Source organism: Equus asinus, chromosome 5, assembly GCF_041296235.1.
Source record: "Equus asinus isolate D_3611 breed Donkey chromosome 5, EquAss-T2T_v2, whole genome shotgun sequence".
NCBI classification, from domain to species: domain Eukaryota; kingdom Metazoa; phylum Chordata; class Mammalia; order Perissodactyla; family Equidae; genus Equus; species Equus asinus.
In genome coordinates, this window is record NC_091794.1 from 28031691 (window position 1) to 28058072 (window position 26382).

A 26382-nucleotide genomic window follows, 5' to 3' on the forward strand; every position below is an offset into this window, starting at 1 on the left:
TGGGCCTGGTAATTAACCTTCACTGTGTGTTGAAAAGAGAGGTCTGTATTTCAGCAAACAGAGAAGGCTTCCTGAAAGAGGTGGCATTTGAGCTGCATTTTAAAGAGGAGAAGAAAAGGAAATGCGTCACAGGCAGACAGAGCCACAACTGCAAAGGTCAAATTCTAAAGGGGAGAGTTGGCAGTTTGCAGTTAGAGTCTGTCGTCATGGGACCTGTGTTTGGCCCAAGTCACCTAGCAGGTTATTTTTATATCTTGGGGCCTTGGTTTCCATTATTATAGCAGTTAAGTTCTCATGTTCCGCTTCAGCGGTCCGGGGTTCGGGGTTCACCGGTTCAGATCCCAGGCGCAGACCTACGCACCGCTTGTCAAGCCATGCTGTGGCGGCATCCCACATACAAAGTAGAGAAAGATGGGCATGGATGTTAGCTCAGGGCGGGTCTTCCTCAGCAAAAAAGAGGAGGATTGGCAGCAAACGTTAGCTCAGGGCTAATCTTCCTCAAAAAAAAAAATTATATTTCTTCTATTCTAAGACTCACTGTTCCCACCCCATCCCACTTCTAATATTTCTTAACTTAGGAGATATCTTACAATAGATACCCCAAAATTCTTGCTTTACCACAGGGCAGAAAAGAAAAATTGAGACAGTGTTATCACTAAATGGGTCTATTAGCCATCCACAGAAAGATGTTCATCTGCAAATTAGCTTAGTTGAGTTATTTGCAGTGATGGCGCCTTGCAGTTGAATTTTAATTTGACTCCCAAAGTGTGACTTTAGGTGTCTTCCAAAAGGTTACATTGTGTTGAAGCATTGAAACAATAAAGTTATTGTCTATACAGATTACATCAGGAACACAATTAAATGCAGAAATGGCCTCTCTTTCTAAATTTGACATAGAGTTTACAAGTCTGGAAGCGGCTGGCTTGATCAACTGAAGTGTCTGAAGACACTGAAAGTTTACCTGTCAATGGTTTCTAGCGATCAAGAGAAGCTGTGTAGATTCCAGGGATATGTAATGCAATTTAAAAAAGAAACAAAGTTTATAACCAAATAAGAAACATATAAGCTCGGCTACTCTTTGAACTGTCTCAAAATTGTATTGTTATTTTTTAAAGATGCTACAGAGATCAAGATATAACAATAGGTTATGAAAAAAAAGCAAGTCATCATGCTATAATTAGCCGATGGTCAAATGGGTTTTATAAGACTTTAGGCTGTGGAAGTGAGGCGGCTTAAACTTAACCTTTGATTACAGTACTGAAGAAGAAAGTGGTACAATTATGATAATAGCCAACATTTACGGAATGATTACTATGTGGTACTGTGTTAAGTGCCTTTAGAGTTGTTATCTATTTTAGCCTCAGGACAACTCTATCAGATCACTGGTGTTATCTTCTTTTTACAGAGAGAAAGCCAGGAGCTAAATCCAGGAAGTTTGCCTCTAGACTCATTCAGAGCCACCGTGCTGTCAGAACACCCTTACCTGTGCGTTTTTACGGATATGCCTATGCTTTTTAGGTTGTTTTAAAAAGTCTATATTTAAATATAACGTATCCATGGTACTTTTTAAAATCAGTGGCGTCTTAGAATCAAAAGGATGGTAAATACCTGCCTTGCAGGATTATTGTTAGGATCAGATGATGACCATCTTGCAGTGTTCCTAGAAAAATCGTGGATCAGAGGGCAAGTCTTGCAAGTCAGAGAGAGCCTGATTTTGGAAACTCTATCATCTTAGAACTGGCAAGGCTACTGAGAAAGGTGTCAGTAAGGAGGAATGTCTCCCGCGGTTTTGAGAGCGGTTCCTCCACCTGGAAGGCCCTACCTCTCATACCTGTCCAAATCCTTCCGATCTTTCCATGTTCACCCCAAATGCCAGCTCCTTCAGCAAGTCTCTGCTTATATGAAAAGATATACATGGGAGATATTTCCAAATTATTAAGAGATGAAGCCAATAACTGAAAGGCGGATTTTATCATTAAAGTTACCCTCGCGCCTCTCCTGGCCTCAGTTTCTCTAGTCTGAAAGGTCGCGGTGGTTTAGGCTATCTTTTTCTTTTACAATTTCTACTCCTACCTACCCTCTTCAGATTTCTGCCCAAGCTGCCTTAGGAAGCAACTCTCCTTAGACCTGCAGGCGGCGGCTCCTCAGCGTAGGCAACTCAGCAGGGCGGGGCTGAAGAAGCAGGAGAGGCGGGGGCTCCGCGGGAAGCGCGCCGCGCAGCCACGTGACTTCCTTCCCAAGGAGCCTCAGCGGCCGGCCTCCCAGCAACCGGTGCGTCCCGCCTAACGACGCTCGCGCATCCCGGTTGGCCCTCGGGGACGCCAGGGGCAAGGAGGCACCCACGGTCGCGCTGCTCATTGGCTCGGGCTGCCGTCGCTCAGGCGCGTTGCCGGAGCGCCCGCAGGCGGTGCTGCCGGAAGCCCCGCCCATTAGCCGCCGGGTTCGTGGCTGGCTGGCTGAGCCTGTCACTCCCGGGCCGTTTCCCTGAGGCCGGCGCTCTACTGGGGGCGGGAGGAAGAGGGGCCGGACTGGGGCCTGACGAGCCGTAGCTGTTGCCGCCGTCTTCGCGGCTGCTATGACCAGCGGGCGAGGCGCCTCCCGCAGCTCCGCGCGGCTCTAGTCGCGGCAGTGCGGCCGCCGTAGCCGTCTGGGTCCCCAGCGCGGCCGCTCCCGCGGCTCCCTCGGCCCTTCCAGCGCCGCCTGCGAGGCGAGGCAGAGGCACGATGAAGATGACGGTGGATTTCGAGGAGTGTCTGAAGGACTCGCCCCGCTTCAGGTAACCGGCGTGGCCGCCTGGCGCCGGGCCGGCATCCCCCAGAGCTGCCTCCCCCGGCGTTGGGGGCGTGAGAGCCGGCCCGCTGGACGCGCGCGGGGCCCCGCAGCCCGCGCCTTCGACGGGGCGAGCGGCCGATGCCGCCCTCCCGACCGCGAGGGCACTGCAGCCCCGGCCACCCCTCCTGAGGGGCGAGGCTGGGCCGGGAGGGGGACGTCGCCTCCTCATCCCCCCTCCTCGCCCTGTGCCCGGGGCGGAGCGCCGCGCTCCGAGGAACCGGGGTGCAGCCGCGTCCCCGAGGACTGGTGCCCTCTGCGGGCGCGCGCGCTCGGCCCTTCCTCTCGCAGCTCATCCTTTCCCCTTCCTTCCGCTCCTGCTGGGTTTCCACCCCCACCCCACCCCCTCCTCCAGGGAGCCCGCGGGCCCCCCTCGCGCAGTTCACTTAGTTCCTCTTTGCGCCTTTCCGCTCCCCTTACCCCGGGGAGGGGGAGTGGGGGCGAAGTGGGACGGCGCTTACTGCCGCTTGCGTGTCCCCCCTGCCGGAGGGGGCTCGGGTGGGCGCTGGCGGTGGATGTGCCCGGGGGCCGGGGGCGGGAGTGCAGTGACCCGCCACCTTCCGTCGACCCCGGTCCGGGAGATCTGCTTTTCTCTTGTTCCTGAGCTCTTTGAAAGGGGCCTCGCCGTCGAGAGGTGCTGGGTCGAGGGGCGAGGACGAGGAGCAACAGTGCATTTCTGTCTTGAGAACGGAAGTAGGAGGGCCCTGAAGATTGCATTTGTGTTCCTCTTCCAGCAGCGTCGGCCCGGGAGGGCCCTAGATCGCAGTCGGATGCTCCCAGTGGATCTGTCACATAAACTGACGTGCTGGCACTCAGATTCACATGGGCCCGCCCTCCCTCCCGAGTGGGAGGCGGCGGTCCTGAGGGTGCCCGGAGTGCATGCTCTTTCCGTTTCGCTCATCGTAGGAAACTCTTGAATTGTTTTGGAGAATGGAGCTGTGCTAGGTTGCGTTTTACAGTGCATTTACAAGGCTGTCCTTAGGCGTTAAGAAAATAAGGCCTTAAAACTTCCGTTAGTAGTGACATTTCTTGAACGCTTCCCTAGAGCATTGGTGTGTGTGTGCCCGCTGATCTCTGTGCCAAGCCTGGGTTGTAAATTCATGCATCCTCCGCCTGAGAACTCACTGTTCTCATCCTCATCACTGTTAATTTGATTTCCCATTCTCTTTCCAGTGAAAAGCAAAGAAATATTGTAAAGTTAAGGAACTCCTACTTTTAAGAGAAAATTTAAGATCGTTTTTTGGTTTTGACCTTTGGGTTTTTTGTGGGTTTGTTTTTGGTGTTAATTTTATTTGGAGCTTAGCGTCCTTGCTTGTGAAAAGCTGCACTTGGTTTGATTGCTATTGTTGGTATTAGTTTTTGAAACTTTTATGCTCTGAGTGTAATTGAATGACTGGCAGGAGACACAAATGGATTGTCTAGGATAGTTCGCAGGTTAAATTCCAGGACCATGTGCAATTGAAGTAATTTTTAAAACGTACCTTTGAAAGTTCTGCTTTTTGTGAAATTTTTATTAATATGACTCAGCTATTTATGTTTTAGTGAGTTAATCACGGCATTTTTCTCCTGGAGAATGTGGCTTTGTGCTCAGTTTGTTTCACATTTTAAGTTTGACTTTTTTAGAAAACAAGTTGAAAGAAGTGGTTTGGAAATGCTTCCAGCCACTGATGTTGGTCACAAACCATGTGATATCTTTGTTTTTGAAATAAAGGAATCATTGAATATAAAATAAGAAAAGGATACTGATTGAGTTATATGGAGTATGATACCGAACTTTTGTTAAACTTGAATATAATACCTATTCTATTTTAATTAAGATATTAGAGATTTTCAAGAGTTGTTTCCAATATTCCAACTATTATGGGCTGCAAATTGGGAAGAAAAACCAAGATTCAAAGAGCTCCAATATCTTGCATACATTTTTGGCACTAGATTAGATTTGTAGTAGAGCAAAGAATGCCAAGGAATAAAAGTCTCATCATTTACATTCCTAATTTTTTTTGTGTGTGTGTGTGTGAGGAATATTGTCCCTGAGCTAACATCTGTTGCCAATCTTCCTCTTTTTGCTTGAGGAAGATTGTTGCTGAGCTAACATCTGTGCCAGTCTTCCTCTATTTTATGTGGGTTGCCACCACAGCATGGCTTGACCAGCAGTGCTAGATCTGCTCAGGGATCCGAGCCTATGAACCCTGGGCCACTGAAGTGGAGCTCGAGAACTTCAGCACTACACCACTGGGCTGCCCCCTTACATTCCTAATTTTTACAGTTTTTCTGTAACCCTATTACTTTGTAGGTTTCTATAGCATTTGAAAAGAATATTTCAGAAGTCTTTTTCTTCACATGCTTTATATATAAGAGAAACTTGGCTTTTAAGAGTATTGTGCATGTTAACGAATGGTATATTGAAACTTTCCTATCAAAATAGATTTGTGAGAGCTGGGCTTCTTTTTTTTTTTTCTTTTGAGAGCAAGGCAGCTGCACTGTTTATGCCTTTTAGTGTCCTGATCTATTGTGCTGTTTTTAGACTAATTACTATTTTTCTTTTCTTTCACAAATGAATCTTGTGGTATTAAAGTCAGCCACGTGGATGTAACTGCCTTGAGTGCTGTAGAATTAATGCAAAAGGCAGGTCTTGGTGAAGAAAAATTTCACCAGTGCTGAACTTTAATCATTAATTTCCTGTTAAACTGATAAAACATGACTGGGGACTGGTTGAAGGCGGGGGAGAAGGATCTTGCAGTTGCAACATTGTCTTTAGTAATTTGAATAAAGCTGGTGGTTACTTTTACATTCCAATGAACTTTTTGTTTCTTTGTTTGTGTTTGTTTTTAGATTGGAAGGCACATTTCATTGTATAATTTTGGGTTCTCTTTTTAGTTTTTTAAAAACCAATCTAAAGGTCAAAATCTTGTTCATCCAAAAATCTGCTAGAAAGTAAATGTGTCTAAGTGTTCTTTTTTAAAGTGGGAATTTTGCCATTTTGACTAACATTTATTGGAGGAGTTTGAACTTGTTTGGGCCGTAAATTGTATATGTAGCTGCTGTTTAAAATTTTATACAATTTTAGTAAAAATTGTGTTGTGCTTCACTCAAGAAGTGGACATTTTGTTTGAAACAAAAAGTTGAATTAATCAGTGCTTTCTGAATTGTGAAAGATTTTTGCTCTGACCAATGCTCAAATATAAAAAATATTAGCATTAGTAAGCCTTCAGACACTTCAGGCTTTATCCAATACAATTATTTTTTATCCTTAACAATGTTTGTTATGCACCATTCTGAAGGTTTTTTGTTGGTAGATTTTATTTCAGATGTGATCCTTGTTCAGTAACTTAAAAATCCTTGAAAAGCGTTTTGGGGCAAAAAGTTTTAAAGGGTGAAAGCCATTGGAATAAAATGTAACTATATACATATATATGTTGGTTATGTTTTGCTGTTAAGGTGGTATCAATCCTGGCTGCTTTGTACTTTACCTTCCATCTTTAGAACAGGTACTAACAACTGGCACTTTTTTATTTTTAAAGATTTTATTTTTTTCCTTTTTCTCCCCAAAGCCCCCCCACCCCACCCCTGGTACATAGTTGTATATTCTTCATTGTGGGTCCGTCTAGTTATGGCATGTGGGATGCTGCCTCAGCGTGGTTTGATGAGCAGTGCCATGTCGGTGCCCAGGATTCGAACCAACGAAACACTGGGCCGCCTGCAGCGGAGCGCGAACTTAACCACTCGGCCACGGGGCCAGCCCCACAACTGGCATTTTATACATGTAAAACAGTGGGCAAGGGATGAGGGGAAATATGTTTTTATCTCAGAAGTGGTAGAATGGAATTATAATGTAGTTTTATCGTGAACCACAATATAGGAATCCTGCTATTCTTCATTGCAGCTTCTAATTCTTTTTTTTTAATTTAAAGATTTTATTTTTTTCCTTTTTCTCCCCAAAGCCCCCCCACCCCACCCCTGGTACATAGTTGTATATTCTTCATTGTGGGTCCGTCTAGTTATGGCATGTGGGATGCTGCCTCAGCGTGGTTTGATGAGCAGTGCCATGTCCGCGCCCAGGATTCGAACCAACGAAACACTGGGCCGCCTGCAGCGGAGCGCGTGACCTTAACCACTCGGCCACAGGGCCAGCCCCGCAGCTTCTAATTCTTCATTTAATGTAATATCAACTTAAGTTGACATAAGGAAGAACAAGCTTTTTATAATGCACCAGACTTCATGCTAGATGCTTTTATACCTACTCTCTCATTTAATGTTAAAATATGTTGTGAGGTAAGAATTATTATCCTCATTTTTAACACGTTAAAAAAAATCCCAAACTGGATATTTTGAGAAGTTAAATTGACTTTCTTAATGGTGAACTTTCAAATGGTGGAACTGGAAGTGAATTCCCTCTTTTACTCTTTCTGTCTCTCTCCAAGGCTTTAATTGCATTAATTAAACTTGCATTGTTTGTGTATGTTGTCTTTTATCGTACAGAAATTTAAAATGTGGCTTTGGTGTATTGCCTAGAACAGTCTCCTCTATCCCATTATTGTGGAATATTTTTCCAACATTTTGTAGTAATTTTTAGTTTCATATAATGCACCTGGATTTTAGTTTTGAGTGTGGGAGATAATCTAATTTTAATTTCTTCCTAATGGAAGCCACTTGTCCTAACACTTTTTTTGAATAATCCATCCTTTCCCCATTGATTTAAAATTACACACACATATACATACATACATGCATACATGTTTTTTTTTCCCTGGATTCTACTTTTCACTAGTGTATCTGTCTATTCTCCTCTAAATACCATTAATATTTAGTTACAATACTATATAGTCTGTTATGATTTCTGGTGGGATAAATTTTTCCTTTTTATTGTTTTTTTCAGAAGTTTAATTAGTATTGTTAAGATGACAATACTCCCCAAATTGATCTAAAGACTAAATAACAATCCCTATCAAAATTCCAGCTGGATCTGAATCAAGATGCAAAAGAATGAAGTTGGACCCATACACCACTTGCAAAAATTAACTCAGAATGGATCATAGACCTAAATGTAAAAGCGAAAGCTATAAAATTCTTAGAAGAAAACATAGGAGTAAATTTTTGTGACCTTGAATTAGGCAGTGATTTCTTAGATACGATGCCTAATGTACAAGCAATCAAAGAGAAAATTGATAAAGTGGATTTCATCAAAATTTAAAACTTGGACTTCAAAGGGTATGTCAAGAATGTGAAAAGACAACCCTCAGCATGGCAGAAAATCTTTGCAAGTCATATCTGGTAAGGAATGTCTATCCAGAGAATATAAAGAACTCTACAACTCAACAATAAAAGTGCGAATAAGCCAGTTAAAAAATTGGCAAAGGATTTGAATAAATATTTTTCCAAAGAAGACTTACAAATGGTCAGTAAGCACCTGAAAGATGCTCAGCATTATTACTCAGCAATCAGATAAATGAAAGTAAAAACCACCATGAGATACGCATCATACCCACTAGGATGGCTCTACTTGAAAAGACAGACAATAACAAGTGTTGAGATGTGGAGATGTTGGAACTCTCATACATTGCTCATGGGAATGTAAAATGTTGCAGCCATTAGGCAGTTCCTAAAAAGTTAAACATAGACTTACCACATGTCCTAGCCATTATCCACCTAGGTATGTACCCCAGAGAATTGATAATAATATGTCCACATGGAAACTTGTACATGAATGTTTATAGGAGCATTATTCATCACTAAAAAGTAGAAAAATCAAATGTCCATGAATGGATAAATGGATTAAAAAGTATTGAATGACCATGCCATGGAATTCCTCATTAAAGAGGGGTGAAGTACTGATACATGCTACAATGTGGATGAACCTTGAAAACACTATGCTGAATGAAATAAGCCAAACACAAAGGCCACATATTCTGTGCATTTCACAGAAATGGAATCATACAATAGGTAAATCCGTAGAGATAGGATATAGATTAGCAGTTTCCAGGGGTTAGAAGGAGGGGAAATGGGGAATGAGTACTAACGGATATGGAGTTTCTTTTTGGAGTGATGGGAATTTTCTGGAGTTATATAGTAGTGATGGTTGTACAACTCTGAATATACTAAAACCCACTCAATTGTATACTTTAAAATGTTGAATTTTATGTGAATTATATCTCAATAAAGCTGTTATTAAAAAAGATTTGAAGTATAAAATTTATAATCAAAGGCAAAAAATAGAATAGAAAATATTATTGAGCTCCTATGGGTATCCTTCACCTTGCATTAACATTTTCAATGCGTAGTGACCTTTACCACCACCTTCCCCATGTCCTTATGTGGTTTTGAAGCACATCTCAGTGTGTAATTCCATCAGTACTTACATATGTGTCTCTGAAAACAAAGCCTTAAAAAATACATAACCACATACCATTATCACATCAGGAAAAAGTGGTGATCATTTCTAAGTATCCATTAGTCTTCATAGTTTATTTGGGGTTTATTTTGTGTCCTTTGTCATTTCAGAGGACTGTCTGTCTTCCCTTGAGAGTGAATTTGTTTCCTGAGACTCTCACTGTAGATCAGAGATCCCTGTAGATCATCTAGGAAGGAAAAAATCATCAGAGAATTTTATTTGGCAGTCATGTATGGACTATTTTGGACCTGTTTTCATCTCATCTTCCTCTCCAACTTGGACTAGTTGTTCTCTGGGTCGGCTGCACTTAAAAAAACTCTTTTTGGAGGCCTGCCTTGTGGCTCATTGGTCAAGGTTGCCGCTCCGCTTTGGCTGCCCGGGCTTTGTGGGTTTGGATCCTGGACACGGACCTGCACACCGCACATCAGGCCATGCTGTGGCAGCATCCCACATGGAGGAACTAGAATGACCTGCAAGTGGGATATACAACTATGTACTGGGGCCTTGGGGAGGAGGGAGAAGGAAAAAACAAAAGGGAAGATTGGCAACAGATGTTAGCTCAGGGCCAGTCTTCAAAAAAAAGGGGACAGACTTGGTATAAAAAACCTTTTTTTTATTCCTGTGGAAAATTTCAAATATGCACAAATTAAACAACATATAAATGAAACTTCATTACCCAGCTTCAACAAATTTCACCGTTCTGCCATTCTTATTTCATCTATATTTCTCCTCACTTCTATCTCTCCCCATTATTATTATTATTTAGTTCTTTTTTTTGAGGTAAAATTTACATGCCTTGAAATGCACAGTTCTGTACTTGTGTGTTACCCACACTTCTCTCACCATTTCCCCAGGATGCTCCCCCTACCAGAATGAACAACCACTGTTCTGATTGTTTTAAAACCTCAGATTAGTTTTGCCTATTGGAGAATATTATAAATAGAATGATGCAGTTTTTTGTATACAAATTATTATTCTCAGCTTTTTGTTACTTTTGCTCAGCATTTTGTCTATGAGATTCACCCATGTTCTCTGTATCAGTAGTTCATTCTTTGTGCTGTGTAGTATGCCTTTGTATGAATTACCATAATTTGTTTGCCATTCTTCTATTGGTGGACATTTAGATGGTTTCCATTGTTTGGCTGTTGTTAATAAAGTTGTTATGAATATTCTTGCACAACTCCCTTTGCTATAGTCATAGGTTTTCATTTCCTTAAGATAAATATTGGGGCCGGTCCGGTGGTGCAGAGGTTAAGTGCACACGTTCTGCTTCTTGGAGGCCCGGGGTTCGCCGGTTCGGATCCTGGATGGCACTGCTTGGCAAAAAGCCATGCTGAGGTAGGCGTCCCACATATAAAGTAGAGGAAGATGGGCATGGATGTTAGCTCAGGGCCAGTCTTCCTCAGCAAAAAGAGGAAGGATTGGTAGTAGTTAGCTCAGGGCTGATCTTACTCAAAAAAAAAAAAAAAAAGATAAATACCTAGGATTTTGCTGTGTTGAGATTTTGATATATGTTTACTTTTATAAGAAACTGCCACATGTTATTCCAAAGTGATTGTACCACTTATTTGTACCAGTATTTGAGAGTTCCTGTTGTTCCTCATCCTCACTAACATTTGATGATTTAACTTTTTTTTTGAGGAAGATTAGCCCTGAGCTAACATCCACTGCCAATCCTCTTTTTGCTGAGGAAGACTGGCCCTGAGCTAACATCCCTGCCCATCTTCCTCTACTTTATATGTGGAACGCCTGCCACAGCATGGCTTGCCAAGCGATGCGAAGGTCCGCAGCTGGAATCTGAACCTGTGAACCCCAGGCTGCTGAAGCAGAATGTGGGAACTTAACCGCTGCACCACTGGGCTGGCCCCACTGATGTCACTTTTTAATTTTACTCATGTGTAGGTGTGTAGTGATCTCAGAGTGTGTGTGTGTGTGTGTGTGTTTTCATTAATAAACTTTATTTTTTAGAGCTGTTTTAGGTTCACAGCAAGATTGAGGGGAAAGTACAGAGAATTCACATCTAAACGCTGTCCCCACTCATGCACAACCTCTTTGACTATGGACATCCTGCACGACAGTGGTGTACTCTTAAAATTGATGAGTCTGCATTGCCACATCATTACCCAAAGTCCACAGTTTACATTAGGGTTCAGTCTTGGTGTTGTATGTTCTCTGGGTTTTGACAAATGTCTAATTCCTCCTTCCTGTCCTTTGTATCATTGCGGTCATTCATTTTATTTATACATAAGCATACATAAGTGTGTGTGTGTACAGTCAGTCCTCTGTATCCATGGACTCTGCATCCACAGAGTCAACCAACCACAAATGGAAAGATGTACTATGGTTGTGTCTTTACTGAACACATACAGACTTTTTTTTCTTGTCATTATTCCCCAAACAATACAGTGTAACAATTATTTACATAGCATTTACATTGCATTGGGTATTATAAGTAATCTAGAGATGACTTAAAATATATGGGAGGATGTTATATGGTTATATGCAAATACTATGCCATTTTATATGAGGGACTTGAGCATCCTGGGCTTTTGGTATCTGCAACATCCTGGAACCAATCCCCTGTGGATGCTGGAGGACAATTGTGTATGTATACATATATATTTATGTATATATACACACGTAAGTATGCATCGTCAAATCCATTGTTACTATTTTATTTTGAACAAACTGTTATCTTCTTAGATCAATTAAGAATAAGAAAAATTAAAGGTTTTATGTTACCTTAACTTATTCATTCCAATAATCTTCCTTTATGTAGATATGAGTTTCTGACATATAATTTTCCTTCTCTTTGAAGAAATTCTTTTTTTTTTTCTTTTTCTCCCCAATCCCCCCAGTACATGGTTGTATATTTTAGTTGTGGGTCCTTCTAGTTGTGGCATGTGGGATGCCGCCTGAGCATGGCCTGATGAGCGGTGCCATGTCCACACCCAGGATCTGAACCAGTGAAACCCTGGGCCGCCAAAGTGAAGCATGCGAACTTAACTGCTCAGCCACAGGCCAGTCTCGGAAGAAATTCTTTTAACATTTCTTGCAAGGCAGGTCTACTGGCAACATATTCCCTCAATTTTTGTTTGAGAAAGTCTTTATTTCTCCTTGACTTTTGAAAATGCCATTTTGCCTCTGAAGCATCATTTCACAGGGTACAGAATTCTAGGTTTGCAATTATTTTTTTTTCTCAATACTTTAGCTATGTCACTCTGTTCTCTTCTTGCTTGCATGGTTCCTGAGGAGAAGTGGATGTAATTCTTATCTTTGCTTCTCTATGGGTAAGGTGTTTTTTTCCCTGTGGCTTCTTTCAAGATTTTTCTTTATCTTCAGTGTTCTGAAGTTCGAATATCTTATACCTAGGTATAGTTTCATACCATATCTGACTCTGGTTCTGATGGTCATTTGGTCTCTTCAAATTGTGTCTTTTGTCTTTTAATATGCATTGTAATTTTTGTTGAAACGTGGACATGATACGTTGGCTAAAAGGAACTGTGTAAATAGGCCTTTTGTAATGTGACAGTAAGATGTAGAGGGAGGGGAAGTGTTCCGTAATCTTATGGTTTGCTCTCGGTCTTTTGATGAGCCTGTGTACCTGGACTGGACTTGATCAGTGCTTTTCACTGTTTCTTTTCCCCCATTAGGTGGGACAAGATGGCTAGAGGGGGCTGGAGTTAGGTGTTTTTCTTCCCCCATATGGAAAGCTAGAGCCCAGTAGAGTTGGGTATTTCCCTTACCCCAGGTAGTTCAGGCTCTGGTAAAACCCCAGGAGTTAGACTCTGCTAAAATAGTTTATCCTCATGGCAGCCCTTGTTAAAAAAACATAATGATCTGACGTATTTCCAAATGGTTACTTTTTTTCCTTCCCCTGCCAGAGCATGAGGGGATTTTTCTGCATAGTCACTATGAGGACCTGGGAGAGCTCCTAGAGATAAAACTCACAGAGTTTTGGGGTCACCCATTCTGAATCCCCTTGGAGTTTTTAAGTCTCAGACTTGTGCACACTGAGCTTCATGAAGTTTTTCAGCTGTAGTTTAGGTTTTCCTACCTTGGCACTGGTTCCAGTAGAGGTTTCTACTCAGTAAGTTGTGATTCTCTGTACCTGCCTGCCTGTCTCTCCACTTTTTGGGGCAGCAGTTTGCCCTGTGACCTGACTTCTCTGCTGGACTAAGAAGAGTTGTTGATTTTTCTGTTTGTTCAGCTTTTTACTTGTTAGGATGGAGTGGTGACTTGTAAACTCCTTACATGCCGATCCAGAAGTCTTCAGTGTGATTTTGTTTTTAATTTTCCTGTTAACTAATGATGTTGAGTACTTTTTGAAGACTTATTAGACATTTGAATATCTTCTTTGTGAAATGTCTGTTCAAATCTTTTGTCCATTAAAAAACATGGGTTGTCTTTTTATTTTTTATTTTTTTGAGGAAGATTAGCCTTGAGCTAACATCTGCCACCAATCCTCCTCTTTTTGCTGAAGAAGATTGGCCCTGAGCTACTATCCTGCCCATCTTCCTCTACTTTATATGTGGGATGCCTGCCACAGCATGGCTTGATAAGTGGCACGTAGGTCTGCAGCCGGGATCTGAACTGGCAAACCCTGGCCACCAGAGTGGAACGTGCGAGCTTAACTGCTGTGCCACCTGGCTGGCCCCCGTCTTTTTATTTTTTAATTGAAGTTCTTTATGTATTCTGGATACATGAATATGTATGTCAGACACATGTTTTGTGACTATTACTTTTTTTTAATAGACTTTATTTTTTAGAGGAGTTTTAGGTTCACAGCAAAACTGAGAGGAACATACAGAGATTTCTCACATACAGTCATTCGTTGCCTAACAATGGGGACATGTTCTGAGAAATGAGTCATTAGGCCCTTTCATCATTGATAGAGTATACTTACACAAACCTGTATTGTATAGCCTACTACACATTTAGGCTATCTGGTACTAATCTTAAGGGACCACTGTTTATGCAGCTCGTCCTTGACTGAAACATCATTATGTGGCACATGACTGTACCCCCTACCCCATTATCAACATCCCCCACCAGAGTGGTACATTTCTTAGAATCCGTAAACCTACATTGACACATCGTTATCACCCAGAGTCCATGGGTTGCATTAGGTTTCACTTTTGGTGTTTGTACATTTTATTGATCTATACAAATGTAGGATGACATGTACTCACCACTATAGTATCTTACATAGTAGTTTTACTGCTCTAAAAATCCTCTGTGCTCCACCTATTCTCCTCCCAAACCCCATGCCCCAGCCACCAATCTGTGTGCTGTCTTCATAGTTTTGCCTTTTTCAGAATGTCATATAATTGGAGTCATACAGTATGTAGTTTTTCAGATTGACTTCTTTGACTTAGTAATATACATTTAAGGTTCTTCACATCTTTTCATGACTTGATAGTTCATTTCTTTTTAGCACTGATTAATATTCCTTTGTCTGGATGGACCACAGTTTATCCATTCACCTACTCAAGGGCATCTTGGTTGCTTCCAAGTTTTGGCAATTATGAAGAAAATTGCTATATACATCTGTGTGCAGGTTTTTGTGTGGACATAAATTTTCAACTCATTTGGGTAAATACCAATCAGCAGAATTGCTGGATTGTATGATAAAAGTATGTTTAGTTTTGTAAGAAACTCCCAAACTGTCTTCCAAAGTGTACCAAGCTGTACCGTTCTGCATTCCCACCAGCAATGAGTGAGAGTTCCTGGAAAAAAAAAAGAGTGTTCCTGTTGCTTCACCTTTTCACCGGCGTTTTGTGTTGTTAGTATTCTGGATTTTGGTCATTCTACTAGGTGTGTAGTGATATCTCATTGTTTTAATTTGCATTTCTCTGTCATACGATGTGGAACATCTTTTCATATGCTTATTCACCATCTGTATATGTTCTTTGGCAAGGTGTCTGTTAAGATCTTTGGCCCATTGTTTAATTTAGTTGTTTTTCTCATTGTTGAGTTTTAAGAGTTTGTATATTATGAATAAGAGTCCTTTATCAGATAGGTGTTTTCCAAATATTTTCTCCCAGTCTGTGGGTTGTCCTTTCATTCTCTTGATTCTCTTTACTTTTGATATGGGAATTCCCTCTGTCTTTCCTATATTGGATTTACTTTTTCTTGATTTTCGTATTGTCTTTTCTCTTTGCTTGTTTTGGCAGACCACAGTTTCCATTACTCCCTTGAAAAGGTGCATTCTTTTTTAAACTTTTTGTGTTTTTTGTTCTATTTTCTGGGTGATATGTCCAATTTATTTTGTAACCCTAGTTTCTGCAAGTTCTTTCTTACTCTGTGGATATTCCTTTTTAATATCAACTCATTGTTTAAGGGCTTTTCTTAAACATCTGAAGAAATTAATCATAGTTTAAAATTTTTTTCTCTTTGAATTATCTCTCTTTCCTCTTAAATTGTGTTTTTGTTGTTGTTTTGGTCTCTGATTTTCTTTTAGAAGTTTTCCTTAAATGTTTCTGTTGATCCTTGGCTCTCTGTTCACATCGAAGAATGAGGAACTTAAAAGGTTATTGGAAAATTGGAAATATGGTCTGCTTTCTTATGACTTCTTGACTGATAGGTTTCACTACAGGGTAGTGGTTTCATTGGGGCCACTTCCAAATGTATCTTTTGGTTTCTTCTCGTTTACCTGACAGATGTCCTTAAAGAGCTCTCTTCTGCCTGGTAGATATAGCCTATGTGTTTGCTTTCAAGGAGCTGAACTAGGGAGGGGGGTTGGAGAAGGGCTGTGGGATAGGGAGCTCTCACTGGAGTTTCTCTCTCATTGGGAAGTTTACACTGACTTTTACTCAGTATTTTTGAAATTGAGGCTGATCCCCTAATCTCAAGTTCGTGTGCCAGATGCACAATAAGCCAATCACTAAGACACCAGTGCTTAGAGATGGAGAAAGGTTTATTTGAATTGGCCAAAACGAGAAGGCAAGGGGATAGGTTCTCTCAAATCTCCCTTAAAAAGAGAAGAAAGTGGGGGTCTTTATAGAGCTAAGGGGCTTGGGGGTGGAATTTTGGAGAAACAAAGGGGAAGTCTGCATTTCTTTTACTCCAGATAAGCCCTTGGACAACCAGACTTCTTGGCCCTAGTGACAGCTGGGGGCTGGTTGTCTGGTAGTTGTAACTTCCTTAAAGGCATTCTTTTTCTTCTGCAAAACAAGCTCATAAATCCTTGTGACCCTTGAGTCACCCCTCAGGTTAAAGACGAAAACGGCAAATTAAGAAGATTAACTTTTTTTCATCTTTGTGTTGGGAACAAGGTTAAATGAATGGTGATCATGTTCTTATTGAATATTTACAGTAACCCTCAGGTACTCAGCTTTAATATCATTAAAACCTTACAGAAAATAAAGCTGCCATCTTTTGTCAGGGTGGGGAGCTGTGGTTATGTTGAGATGGAGGAGTAGAGTAAGACCTGAGCAGTCTAATTGCTTTCTGTACATATAAGATTTCAACCAATCCTCCTGTTCCCCCCCATCCCTGCATTTTGATACATATGACGTCTTCATGCCTCTAACCATCTTGGGATTCTGTGTTATGAATCTTCTTGCTTCAAGTTGGCTTCACCAGTGCACTTCGAAGACTTAGGTTTTGGCTTTCTCTGGTCTAAGTGAATTACTGTTCTTTTATTTGCCTTTCAGTTTCCAGAATTGTGTTGGTACTGTTATTGCTTCTGTTTTTTGTCCTTGTGGATTAGCAATTTTTTTCCTTTTTTTTGTCATTTTAATTGGATTTTTGGAGAAAATGGAGATAAATGTGTGTATTCAATCTGTGATGTTAACTGGAAGTGTCTGTGCTGTTGATAGGCAAAGCACAATGTATACTGGAGAACACTCTTTAGGGTAGGGAATTTGACAAAGTATGTGGGCTCTGGTGACAGATTACCTGTTTGACTTCTGTCTTTTTCACTTGCCAGTTGAGACCTTGGGCAGATTTCTTACTTTTTCTCAGTCTCAATGAATGAGAATGATACTGCATTAGTGGGAATTCAAAATGCCTTTCACGGAAGTAGGTAGGGAGTACCCACTTAATAATGCTAATTCCCCTTTCTCTTGTATCCTTGAAGAGAAGCTTGGATGATTAATTAAAGTACTGGCTTTCCCTTGTGGGAATAAACCATTAGTTGGAAGCATTTAGAATGCAGGAAGGATTAGGCATGTTACTTGTAAATATGAAAATCATCTATGTTGTGGATGATGAAACAGTGAAAATAGACAGACAAACTTAACTTTGTAGAAGGAGAGTAGTAAAGGTTTTAAAAAAAGGGCCATATATAGATTTTATGTTTAGAGTATTTAAAAAGGTAGAGTGAGCAAGAGAAGAAGAGGAGAAACAACCCCCCAAATGAGGGCACGGTGCTTTAAAGCTTTACGTCTGAAATGACGTCAGTGCAAAGGATAAGTGAACCTAGAGGTCATAGAAGAAAACTTCTGTGAGGAAATATGTATGTGTATTAGAGATTACATGAAGTGTCTTTCCATTGAATTTTATTTAGAAAGATGTGGAGTAGACAGATGAGAAGCAATGTGAATTAAACCTCTATAAAGATTTGGGTGAATGAATACATCACTATTCCTATTTCAAAGATGAAGAAATTCTCATAGAAGGAATTGACTTGATTATAATCTTATAGTAATTTTTCCCTGAAATAAGTCAGGATTCTTTATTGAAATATGGTCAATTTTTCCCTTTAAAGTTTTTATTTTCTATGATGCCACAGACATACTCAAATTTGAATGTAAAAATTTTCACTGCTTAAAAAAATACAGTCTAGGGGCGGGCCCCATGGCTGAGTGGTTGGGTTCCTTCGCTCTGCTTCGGTGGCCCGGGGTTTTGTTGGTTCAGATCCTGGGCGCTGCCGTGGCGCCGCTCATCAGGCCATGATGAGGCGGTGTCCCACATAGCACAGCCAGAGGCACTCACAACTACAAATACAACCATGTACTGGGGGGCTTTAGGGAGGAAAAAAAAAAAAAAAGATTGGCAACAGTTGTTAGCTCAGGTGCCAATCTTTAAAAAAATATATAGTCCAGTATTGAAGTGTAAAACATGGTAAAATAGTTTGACAGGCAATGGAGAATGGGCATTAGGACTGTTAATATCAAGGATTGAACTTTATAGTATATTAGAGTCATTTTTAGACAAGATGTGAGTGGAGTATATGCTTTTTTTATTGACTCATGCAAAATTAAAGTTGATGGGACTAACCATGTTGATTTTTGTAGTTTTAGCCAGAAATGTGTTCATTTTTAAATGAACCAAACTTGTCCTTTTGATTTTTTTAAAAAATGGTTTTTAACCTGTTGATATGTTATTTTACTTTGATTTCCATTGCTCATTGAGTATTATAGCAAGTTAAAAAAATCTTTCTTTTTGGATTTTTGAATCAACGTATTTAAACTAATATAATAATAAAGAGACTAGGTTTTATTGGTCATTGTCAGGTAATAGTTTTATATGGATAAAACCAGTTAAGATACTTCCTAGCACATTTACCATTTAATTTAAAGACGTCCTTTGTTATTTCTTTTAGGGCTTATCTGCTGGCTAAGAACCATCCCAGCTTTTGTTTGAAAACGCCTTTGTTTTTCTTTGATGTTTGAAGGCTATTTTCCCAAAGCATAGAATAGTTGGTCGGCTGTTTTTTTTTCTTAAACACAATGTCATTTCATTGTGTTTTGTTTATGCTCTTTATGTGTTTATCATTTATGTTACTAGTTTATTAGTCTTATTGTTGCTCTTTTGAAGATAATGTATCTTTTTTCTTCAGGCTGCTTTTGAGATTTTTTTTTTCTTTGATTGCGATTTTCAGCAGTTTTACTGTGATATGTGTAGGTGTGGTTTCTGTTGTATCCATCCTGCCGGGGGTTTGTGGAGTTTCTTGAAGCTCTCTTTTTAGAGTATCTTTCATCAGTTTTTAAAATTCCTGGCTATTATCTCTTTTAAATATTGCCTCTGCTTTACTTTCTTCTCTCCTTCTGAGACTCAGTTACACATGTTAGAATTGTTTGCTGTGTCCTACTTGTCTCTTATGTTCTTTTCTGAAATATTATACTTCATAGAGAATTAAAATATTTTCTGTTGGGGGCTGGCCCCGTGGCCAAGTGGTTAAGTTCGCGCGCTCCGCTGCAGGCGGCCCAGTGTTTCGTTGGTTCGAATCCTGGGTGCGGACATGACACTGCTCGTCGAACCACGCTGAGGCAGCGTCCCACATGCCACAACTAGAAGAACCCACAACAAAGAATATACAACTATGTACCGGGGGGCTTTGGGGAGAAAAAGGAAAAAATAAAATCTTTAAAAAAAAAAAAAGTTAATTATTTAAAAAAAAAAATTTTCTGTTGACCTATATTCCTGCTAATTAAACTCATCTTCTGCTGTGTTTAATCTGCTATTAAACCTATCTGTAGAGTTCTTCAGTTTTTTTCACTTTTGGAAATTTCATTTGATTTTCTTTTTTATTCTTGTTCTTTGTTGTTTGGTGAAAATTGTCAGTTTTTCATCTGTTTTTTGCATGTTTTTCTCTAGTTTCATGAACATATTAAAAATTTTGCTGCTTTTAAGTCCCTTTCTGATAAAACCAATATCTAGATCATCTGTGGGTCTATTTGGTTTTTATTCTTTCTTTCCTTTTCTTAAAGTTCTTTCTTTTGGTGGGCCCAGTTTTTGATTTAATGCTGTACGTTGTGTATGAAAAATCATAGATGCTCTGGATGATATTATCTTTCTCTAGAGAGGGTTCACTTTTTTCTTTGTTAGGTAGGTAGAGTAGCAGATGGTCATCTTAGTCCAATCACAGAATAAGCTTTACTAGTTTCCTATTGCTGCTGTAACAAATTATCCCAAATTTAGTGGCCTAAAACAACACAAAATTATTATCTTACGGGTCTGGAGGTCTCACTAGGCTAAAATCAAGGTGTTGGCGGGACTACATTCTGTTCTAGAAGGGCTAGGGGAGAATCTTTATTTTTTGCCTTCAGTTTCAAGGGGCTGCCCACATTTCTCGGCTCTTGGTCACCTCCTATTTTCAAAGCTAGCAGTGACTGTGACACTCTGTTTGCCTGCCTCTTTCATTTATAAGGAACTTTGTGGTAACATTGGGCCTACCTGGATAGTTCCAGGATAATCTCCCAATCTCGGTGTCAGATGATTATCAACCTTAATTCTATGTGCTGCCTTAATTTGCCTTTACAGTGTAACCTAACATATTCACAGGTTCTGGGGATTAGGATTTTGACATCATTGGGAGCCCATTATTCTGTCTACCACATTCTACCCCTTGGCTTCCAAAGATTCACCTCTGTCCCACATACAAAATATGCTCACCCCATCCCAACATCCCCAAAAGTCTCAACTCACCTGGGTTGCAGTTTTGCCAAAGATCTAGTCTATGTTCATAAATTTATGCATTACCTTCTTATAATCATAGTGTAGATTTTGGGTAGCTTTGCTGTTTTTTGTTAGTATGTTATAAATTTTCAATATTGCTAGGAAGTTTTTATGATTTGAAAAAAATGGTTGTGTCATGTTCTGTCAAGATGTTATGGCATAAGACTTATTGCTGTTTCTTATTTTGGATGTATATAGCTCCTCTACTTTTCTGGATTATAGATAATGTGATAACTAACAATCTCATGTTACTTTTTTTGAATAGTGTAGGAAGATTATCTTGTAGAGTATCCCACATTCTGAATTTGTCTAATTGTTCCCTCTGAATGGATTTGGTTTAATTTAAACATTTTTGGCAAGAATACTCATAGATGGTGCTATATTGTGTCATTTTCGTTTAGAGGTCAATGAAGTTTGGTTGTCTTCTTGTTGACAATGCAAAGTTTGATTACTGGTGGCATGGGTAGGGGTCCAGGGGGAGGCAGAGACTTGTAGGTCAAAGGCCTTGAGTCTGGGAAGGAGCTTTTATCTTCAAGGAACAAAAAGAAGGCCAATGTGGGCTGGAGCAGAGTGAGCAAGAGGAAGAATGGTGGGAGATAAGTTTAAAGAGATAGGCAGGGACCAGATCATGTTAGGCCTTGTAAGTCATTCATGGTAGGAAGTTTGGATTTTATGATTAGTGCAATAAGAAGCCTAGAAAGGTTTTAGCAGTGCTAAGAAATGATAAGGCTTATATTTAAAAAATATTTTGACTACTGTTTGGAAAATGCGTTGTAGAGGGGGAGAGTGGATGTAGAGAGACCAGTTTGGGAAGCTGTTCCAGAAAACTAGTTATCAGGCTAGGCCAGCCAAGAGTTGACTTGGGAGGTAGTGGAGACAATTTTTGTGGTAGAATCAAGAAGAACTGCTGTTGAATTGTTTGTAGGGAATGAGAAGAATAAAAAAACACCACTTTTGGCTTTAGCAACTGAGTAGATGGAGGTATTGTTTACTGATAATCGGAAGGCAAGGGAAGAACAAGTTTTTGGTAAAAAATGAAGAGTTCTATTTTTATACTTGTTAAGTTTGAGATACCTAGTAGACACCTAAGTGGAGCTGTTAAGTAGAATGGCATTTCTGTGAAGCTTTTTGTAGTTTTGCCTTTCAAACTAATAGGATCCTATCCCGTACTCCCGTTTAGATTATAAACTCTAGTACAGAGACTCCTGGTGTCTTTGTATTCTTTCACTCTCAGCACAATTCCTTGCACTTAAAAGTTAGGCTGTATGCTTCTGTTGCCAAAAATTACTTTCATAAAATAATCATACATTCTCCATTTTCATATGACATTCTAAAATTTTTATTTTAGGAATTTTTGTTATTGTACTCTTGATGAATTGCAAAACTGTAAGTAATATATGACAGTGGCTAGGGCTTATTTAAATTTTCTTTCACAGTGTAGTAATTAAGTGAAACGGAAATCTTTAGGTCCACTTGGGTAGTTGTCATAATTCTTGAGAGACTCTATTTCTTTTGTTTCCCTTGCCTAAGTAGACATGGTATTCGAAAAGATGCTGCTAAGACGGATGTCCAACAGTATACTGCCTATATTTTCTTCTAGGAGTTTTATGGTTTCAGGTCTTACATTCATGTCTTTAATCCATTTTGAGTTAATTTTTGTGTAAGGTGTAAGATAATGGTCTACTTTCATTCTTTTGCACGTGGCTGTACAGTTTTCCCAACACTGTTTATTGAGAGACTTTTCTTTCTCTGTTGTATGTTTTTGGCTCCTTTGTTGAAAATTAGCAGTCCATAGATGTGTGGTTTTATTTCTGTGCTTTCAGTTCTGTTCCATTGATCTGTGTGTCTGTTTTTGTGCCACTACCATGCTGTTGTGATTACTATAGCTTTGTAGTATATTTTAAAGTCAGGGATTGTGATTCCTCCAGCTTTGTTCTTTTTTCTCAGGATTGCCTTGGCTATTTGGGGTCTTTTGTTGTTTCATATAAATATTTTTGTTCTATTTCCGTGAAGAATGTCATTAGGATTCTGATTGGGACTGCATTGAATCTGTAGAATGCTTTAGGTAATATGGACATTTTAACTATGTTTATTCTTCCAATCCATAAGCATGCAATATCTGTCCATTTCTTTGTCTTCTTCGATTTCTTTCAATAATGTCTTATTGTTTTCAGTGTATAAGTCTTGGTTAAACCTCCTTGGTTAAATTTATTCCTAAATATTTTATTCTTTTTGTTGTGATTGCAAATAGGATTGTATGGAATGGCAAAGTTTTGATAATTGTTGAAACTAGGTAATGGATATATAGGAGTGAATCGTACACTTCTCTCTATTTTTATGTGTGTTTGATTCATTTCATAATAGGTTAAAAAGACATAACCACTGACACTCCATTTTTTAACATGAAAAGTTAACTAGAAGGTTAACTTGTATGTGAAAGTTGTCTGGTATCCAAAACTTCTGTTACTTTCCAGAGGAGTTCTTTATATATAGATATATATACCAAAAGATATGTGTACCAAAGAAGCTTATTTCTAAACGTTTGATTAGAAAAAGAATTCTTAGCAAAAATAATTTATTATGTTTCTGAATCTCATGAAAAGAATCTAACATTTTAAAGTATTAAGAAATAATCTTGCTCTTACGGTATCTATTTAAAAACTGCAATCTTTCAATTATGGCAGATAGCTGGCTATGACAATAGAAAAATTCTGTACACATTACGAAACTAGTTATGACAATAGAAAAATTCTGTACACATTACGAAACTCTTTAATTCAAATCACTGCTCACAATTGTGGAACACTGTTGTGGAGATTTTTTGCTTATCAATCAGCTATTGTGTAAATTGTGTGTAGTCTTTCCTCTGACTACAGCACTAATGCGTTACTAGTACTGCTTTACTATGATTCCAAGAGATATAAACAATGGCATCTCTTTTGATTTGAATCTGGCAGCTGTATTCTGGTTACAGGTGCTGGTAGCAGTCATTGAAGTAAAAATATGACAATATGAAGGTAGAGTTTGATTCTTCTTTTTCTTTTTTTTGTGAGGAAGATTGGCCCTGAGCTAACATCTGTTGCCAGCCTTCCTCTTTTTTGCTTAAGGAAGATTGTCCCTGAGCTAACATCCATGCCAATCTTCCTCTGTCTTATGTGGGATGCCATGACAGTGTGGCTTGACAAGCACTGCTTGTCTGTGCCTGGGATCTGAACCTGTGAACCCCCGGCCACCGAAGTGGAGTGCCGAACTTAACCAGTATGCCACTGGGCTGGGCTGATGCTCGAGTTTGATTCTAAGAAAGAAAGTTAGCAGATGACTTAGTGTCAAGGCCTTTGCCGTCTACATTAAGAATGTTTTAGTTTTTATTTTTGTGTTTAATTATTTGAGAAGCCCTCCATGTGATCAAATAAGCATTTTATAATCAGAGGTCAGAATCACCTGGGAAGCTTTTTCCAAAATGCCTTTGTTTGCATTCTGCTCCAGACCTACTGAATCAGAACTTTTGGGGAGAAGAGGACTCAGGCACAGATACTTTGAAAAGGCCTTTAAGGTGATTCTGATGTGAACCTTTATGCAAGGACTACTGCTCTAAGAGTGTCAGAATTCTTCTTTAATATATGTAAACAGATGATCATGAAGCACAGTGATTTTCAGTCTTCTCCTTGTCTTTTTAACCCAATGGTTAGAGGCAAGGCACAGTTTCCCATTGGCTGTCTAACTCCTTTCCTTATTCTCTATCTCTGGAATAAGTAAATCATCCAAAATTGCAGTGGGTAGCCATTAAAGTCTTTTTATTTAGCAGGCGAGTGATGTGGTAACATTTGTATTCCTCTTATTAGTAGTGTAATTATTGTGTCACACCTCAGACTGGTCTCAATAACCACTCACTGTAGACAACATCATGGCGCTTCATTAGGTAACCCGTTCCCTGCCCAATTCAGTGCTACCTATTATTATTGTATTGCATTAATAGTTTTCTTGAGATACTAATATTATCATTTTTACTTTTGTACACAAAAATTCTCAGTGTCTTTATATGCCTTTGAGGTAAACTCTGCTAAGGCCTTCTGATTTACTCCCTCCTGTTTCTTCTACTCTAATTTTTTTCATGTCTCCTAAACATTGCCATAGTCACTACTTCAAACTTTCATATGCAATGCACTTTTCTTCTGTCTTTATAAAATTATGAAACTTTATTTTTTCTCGTACAAGTTTTAAAGACAATTTATATTAATTGGAAAAACAATACAATACAAACATTTAAAATAAATTGTAAGTGCTAACAACGTGGTGTTTGTGCTTTCAGATGTTTTGCTCTATGCTAACACAAGCATTTTTCTTGAATGAAATCACGTTATATCAAGTCTGCTGCACTTGACTTTTTTTTCTCTTCACGTATAATATTCATATTTCTTTGTTAGACAGGTCTACCGTACTCTTTAGATGGCTGCATACTCTTTAAATGGCTGTGTACTAATTATTGAATGGTAATTTGATTAGCTGGTCCCCTGATGAGGTTTCCATTTTTAGTTTTTCTTTCTATGCACTTCCTTCTATACTCCTGATGCATTTGTCTTGTTATATCTGTAGCCAAAGTACCTGAGCATCATAATAATTTGGGTCAAAGAGGTTGTATCTTAAGCTTTTAGAAGATATTGCTCAATTTTGCTCCATAAAAGAAGAAAAATGAAGGCGGACTAGTCCAACCAAATATAGGTGCTTTCTTTCTTTTCTCTGTGTGTGTGTATCATCGTAAAGAAGTAACTATTTTTAAATAAATAGGCTTTTAGGGGCTGGCCCCATGGCTGAGTGGTTAAGTTCACGCGCTCTGCTGCAGGTGGCCCAGTGTTTCATTGGTTCGAATCCTGGGCGCGGACATGGCACTGCTCATCAAACCACGCTGAGGCAGCATCCCACATGCCATAACTAGAAGGACCCACAACGAAGAGTATACAACTGTGTACCCGGGGGCTTTGGGGAGAAAAGGAGAAAATAGAATCTTTAAAAATAAATAAATAAATAGGGTTTAAAATCAGGAACGGATGTTTAATTTTGTCACCTTTTTTTTTTTATCATCGGAGACTATCTTAGTCAGTTTGGGCTGCTATGTCAGAATACCATGGGCTTAATTAAAAACAAACACTTATTTCTCACAGTTTTGGAGGCTTTAGAGGTCCAAGATCAGAGTGTCAGTATGGTTGGGTTCTTGATGAAGGCCTTTTTCTTGGTTTACAGAGGGAGTTTTGGTTCCTTCTTTTTGTAAGGGCACTAATCCCATCATGAGGGGTCCACCTTCATGACATATTCTAACCCTAATTACCTCCTAAAGGCCCCACTTCCAAATACCATCACATCTGAGATTAGGGTTTCAACATATGAATTTTGGGGGATACAAACATTCAGCCTGTAGCAGAGATAATCATATTGCTTTTCTTCTTTGACCCATTAACAAAGTGTAAATTAAATTAATAGATTTCCTAATTTATTTTTTTTTGAGGAAGATTAGCTCTGAGCTAACATCTGCTGCCAATCCTCCTCTTTGTGCTGAGGAAGACTGGCCCTGAGCTCACATCCGTGCCCATCTTCCTCTACTTGATATGTGGGATGCTTGCCACAGCATGGCTTGCCAAGCAGTGCCATGTCGGTACCCAGGATCTGAACCGTTGAACCCTGGGCTGCCAAAGTGAAACGTGTGCACTTAACCACTGAGCCACTGGGCCAGCCCCATAGATTTCCTAATTTTTAAATATTATTAC

The 26382-nt window shown here is 39.6% G+C and overlaps 1 protein-coding gene across 4 annotated transcripts in view; it reads left to right on the forward strand.

The window, feature by feature from the left end:
* The first annotated feature begins 2394 nt into the window (after positions 1 to 2394).
* Positions 2395 to 26382, forward strand: part of ACAP2 (ArfGAP with coiled-coil, ankyrin repeat and PH domains 2) — a 144226-nt gene continuing 120238 nt past the window's right edge. For all 4 annotated transcript variants that reach the window (XM_070509147.1, XM_070509149.1, XM_070509148.1 and 1 more), the window contains exon 1: positions 2395 to 2776. In XM_070509147.1, the coding sequence (XP_070365248.1) occupies positions 2724 to 2776 (53 nt within the window). In that variant the 5' untranslated portion in view covers positions 2395 to 2723. The remainder of the gene's footprint in view (positions 2777 to 26382) is intronic.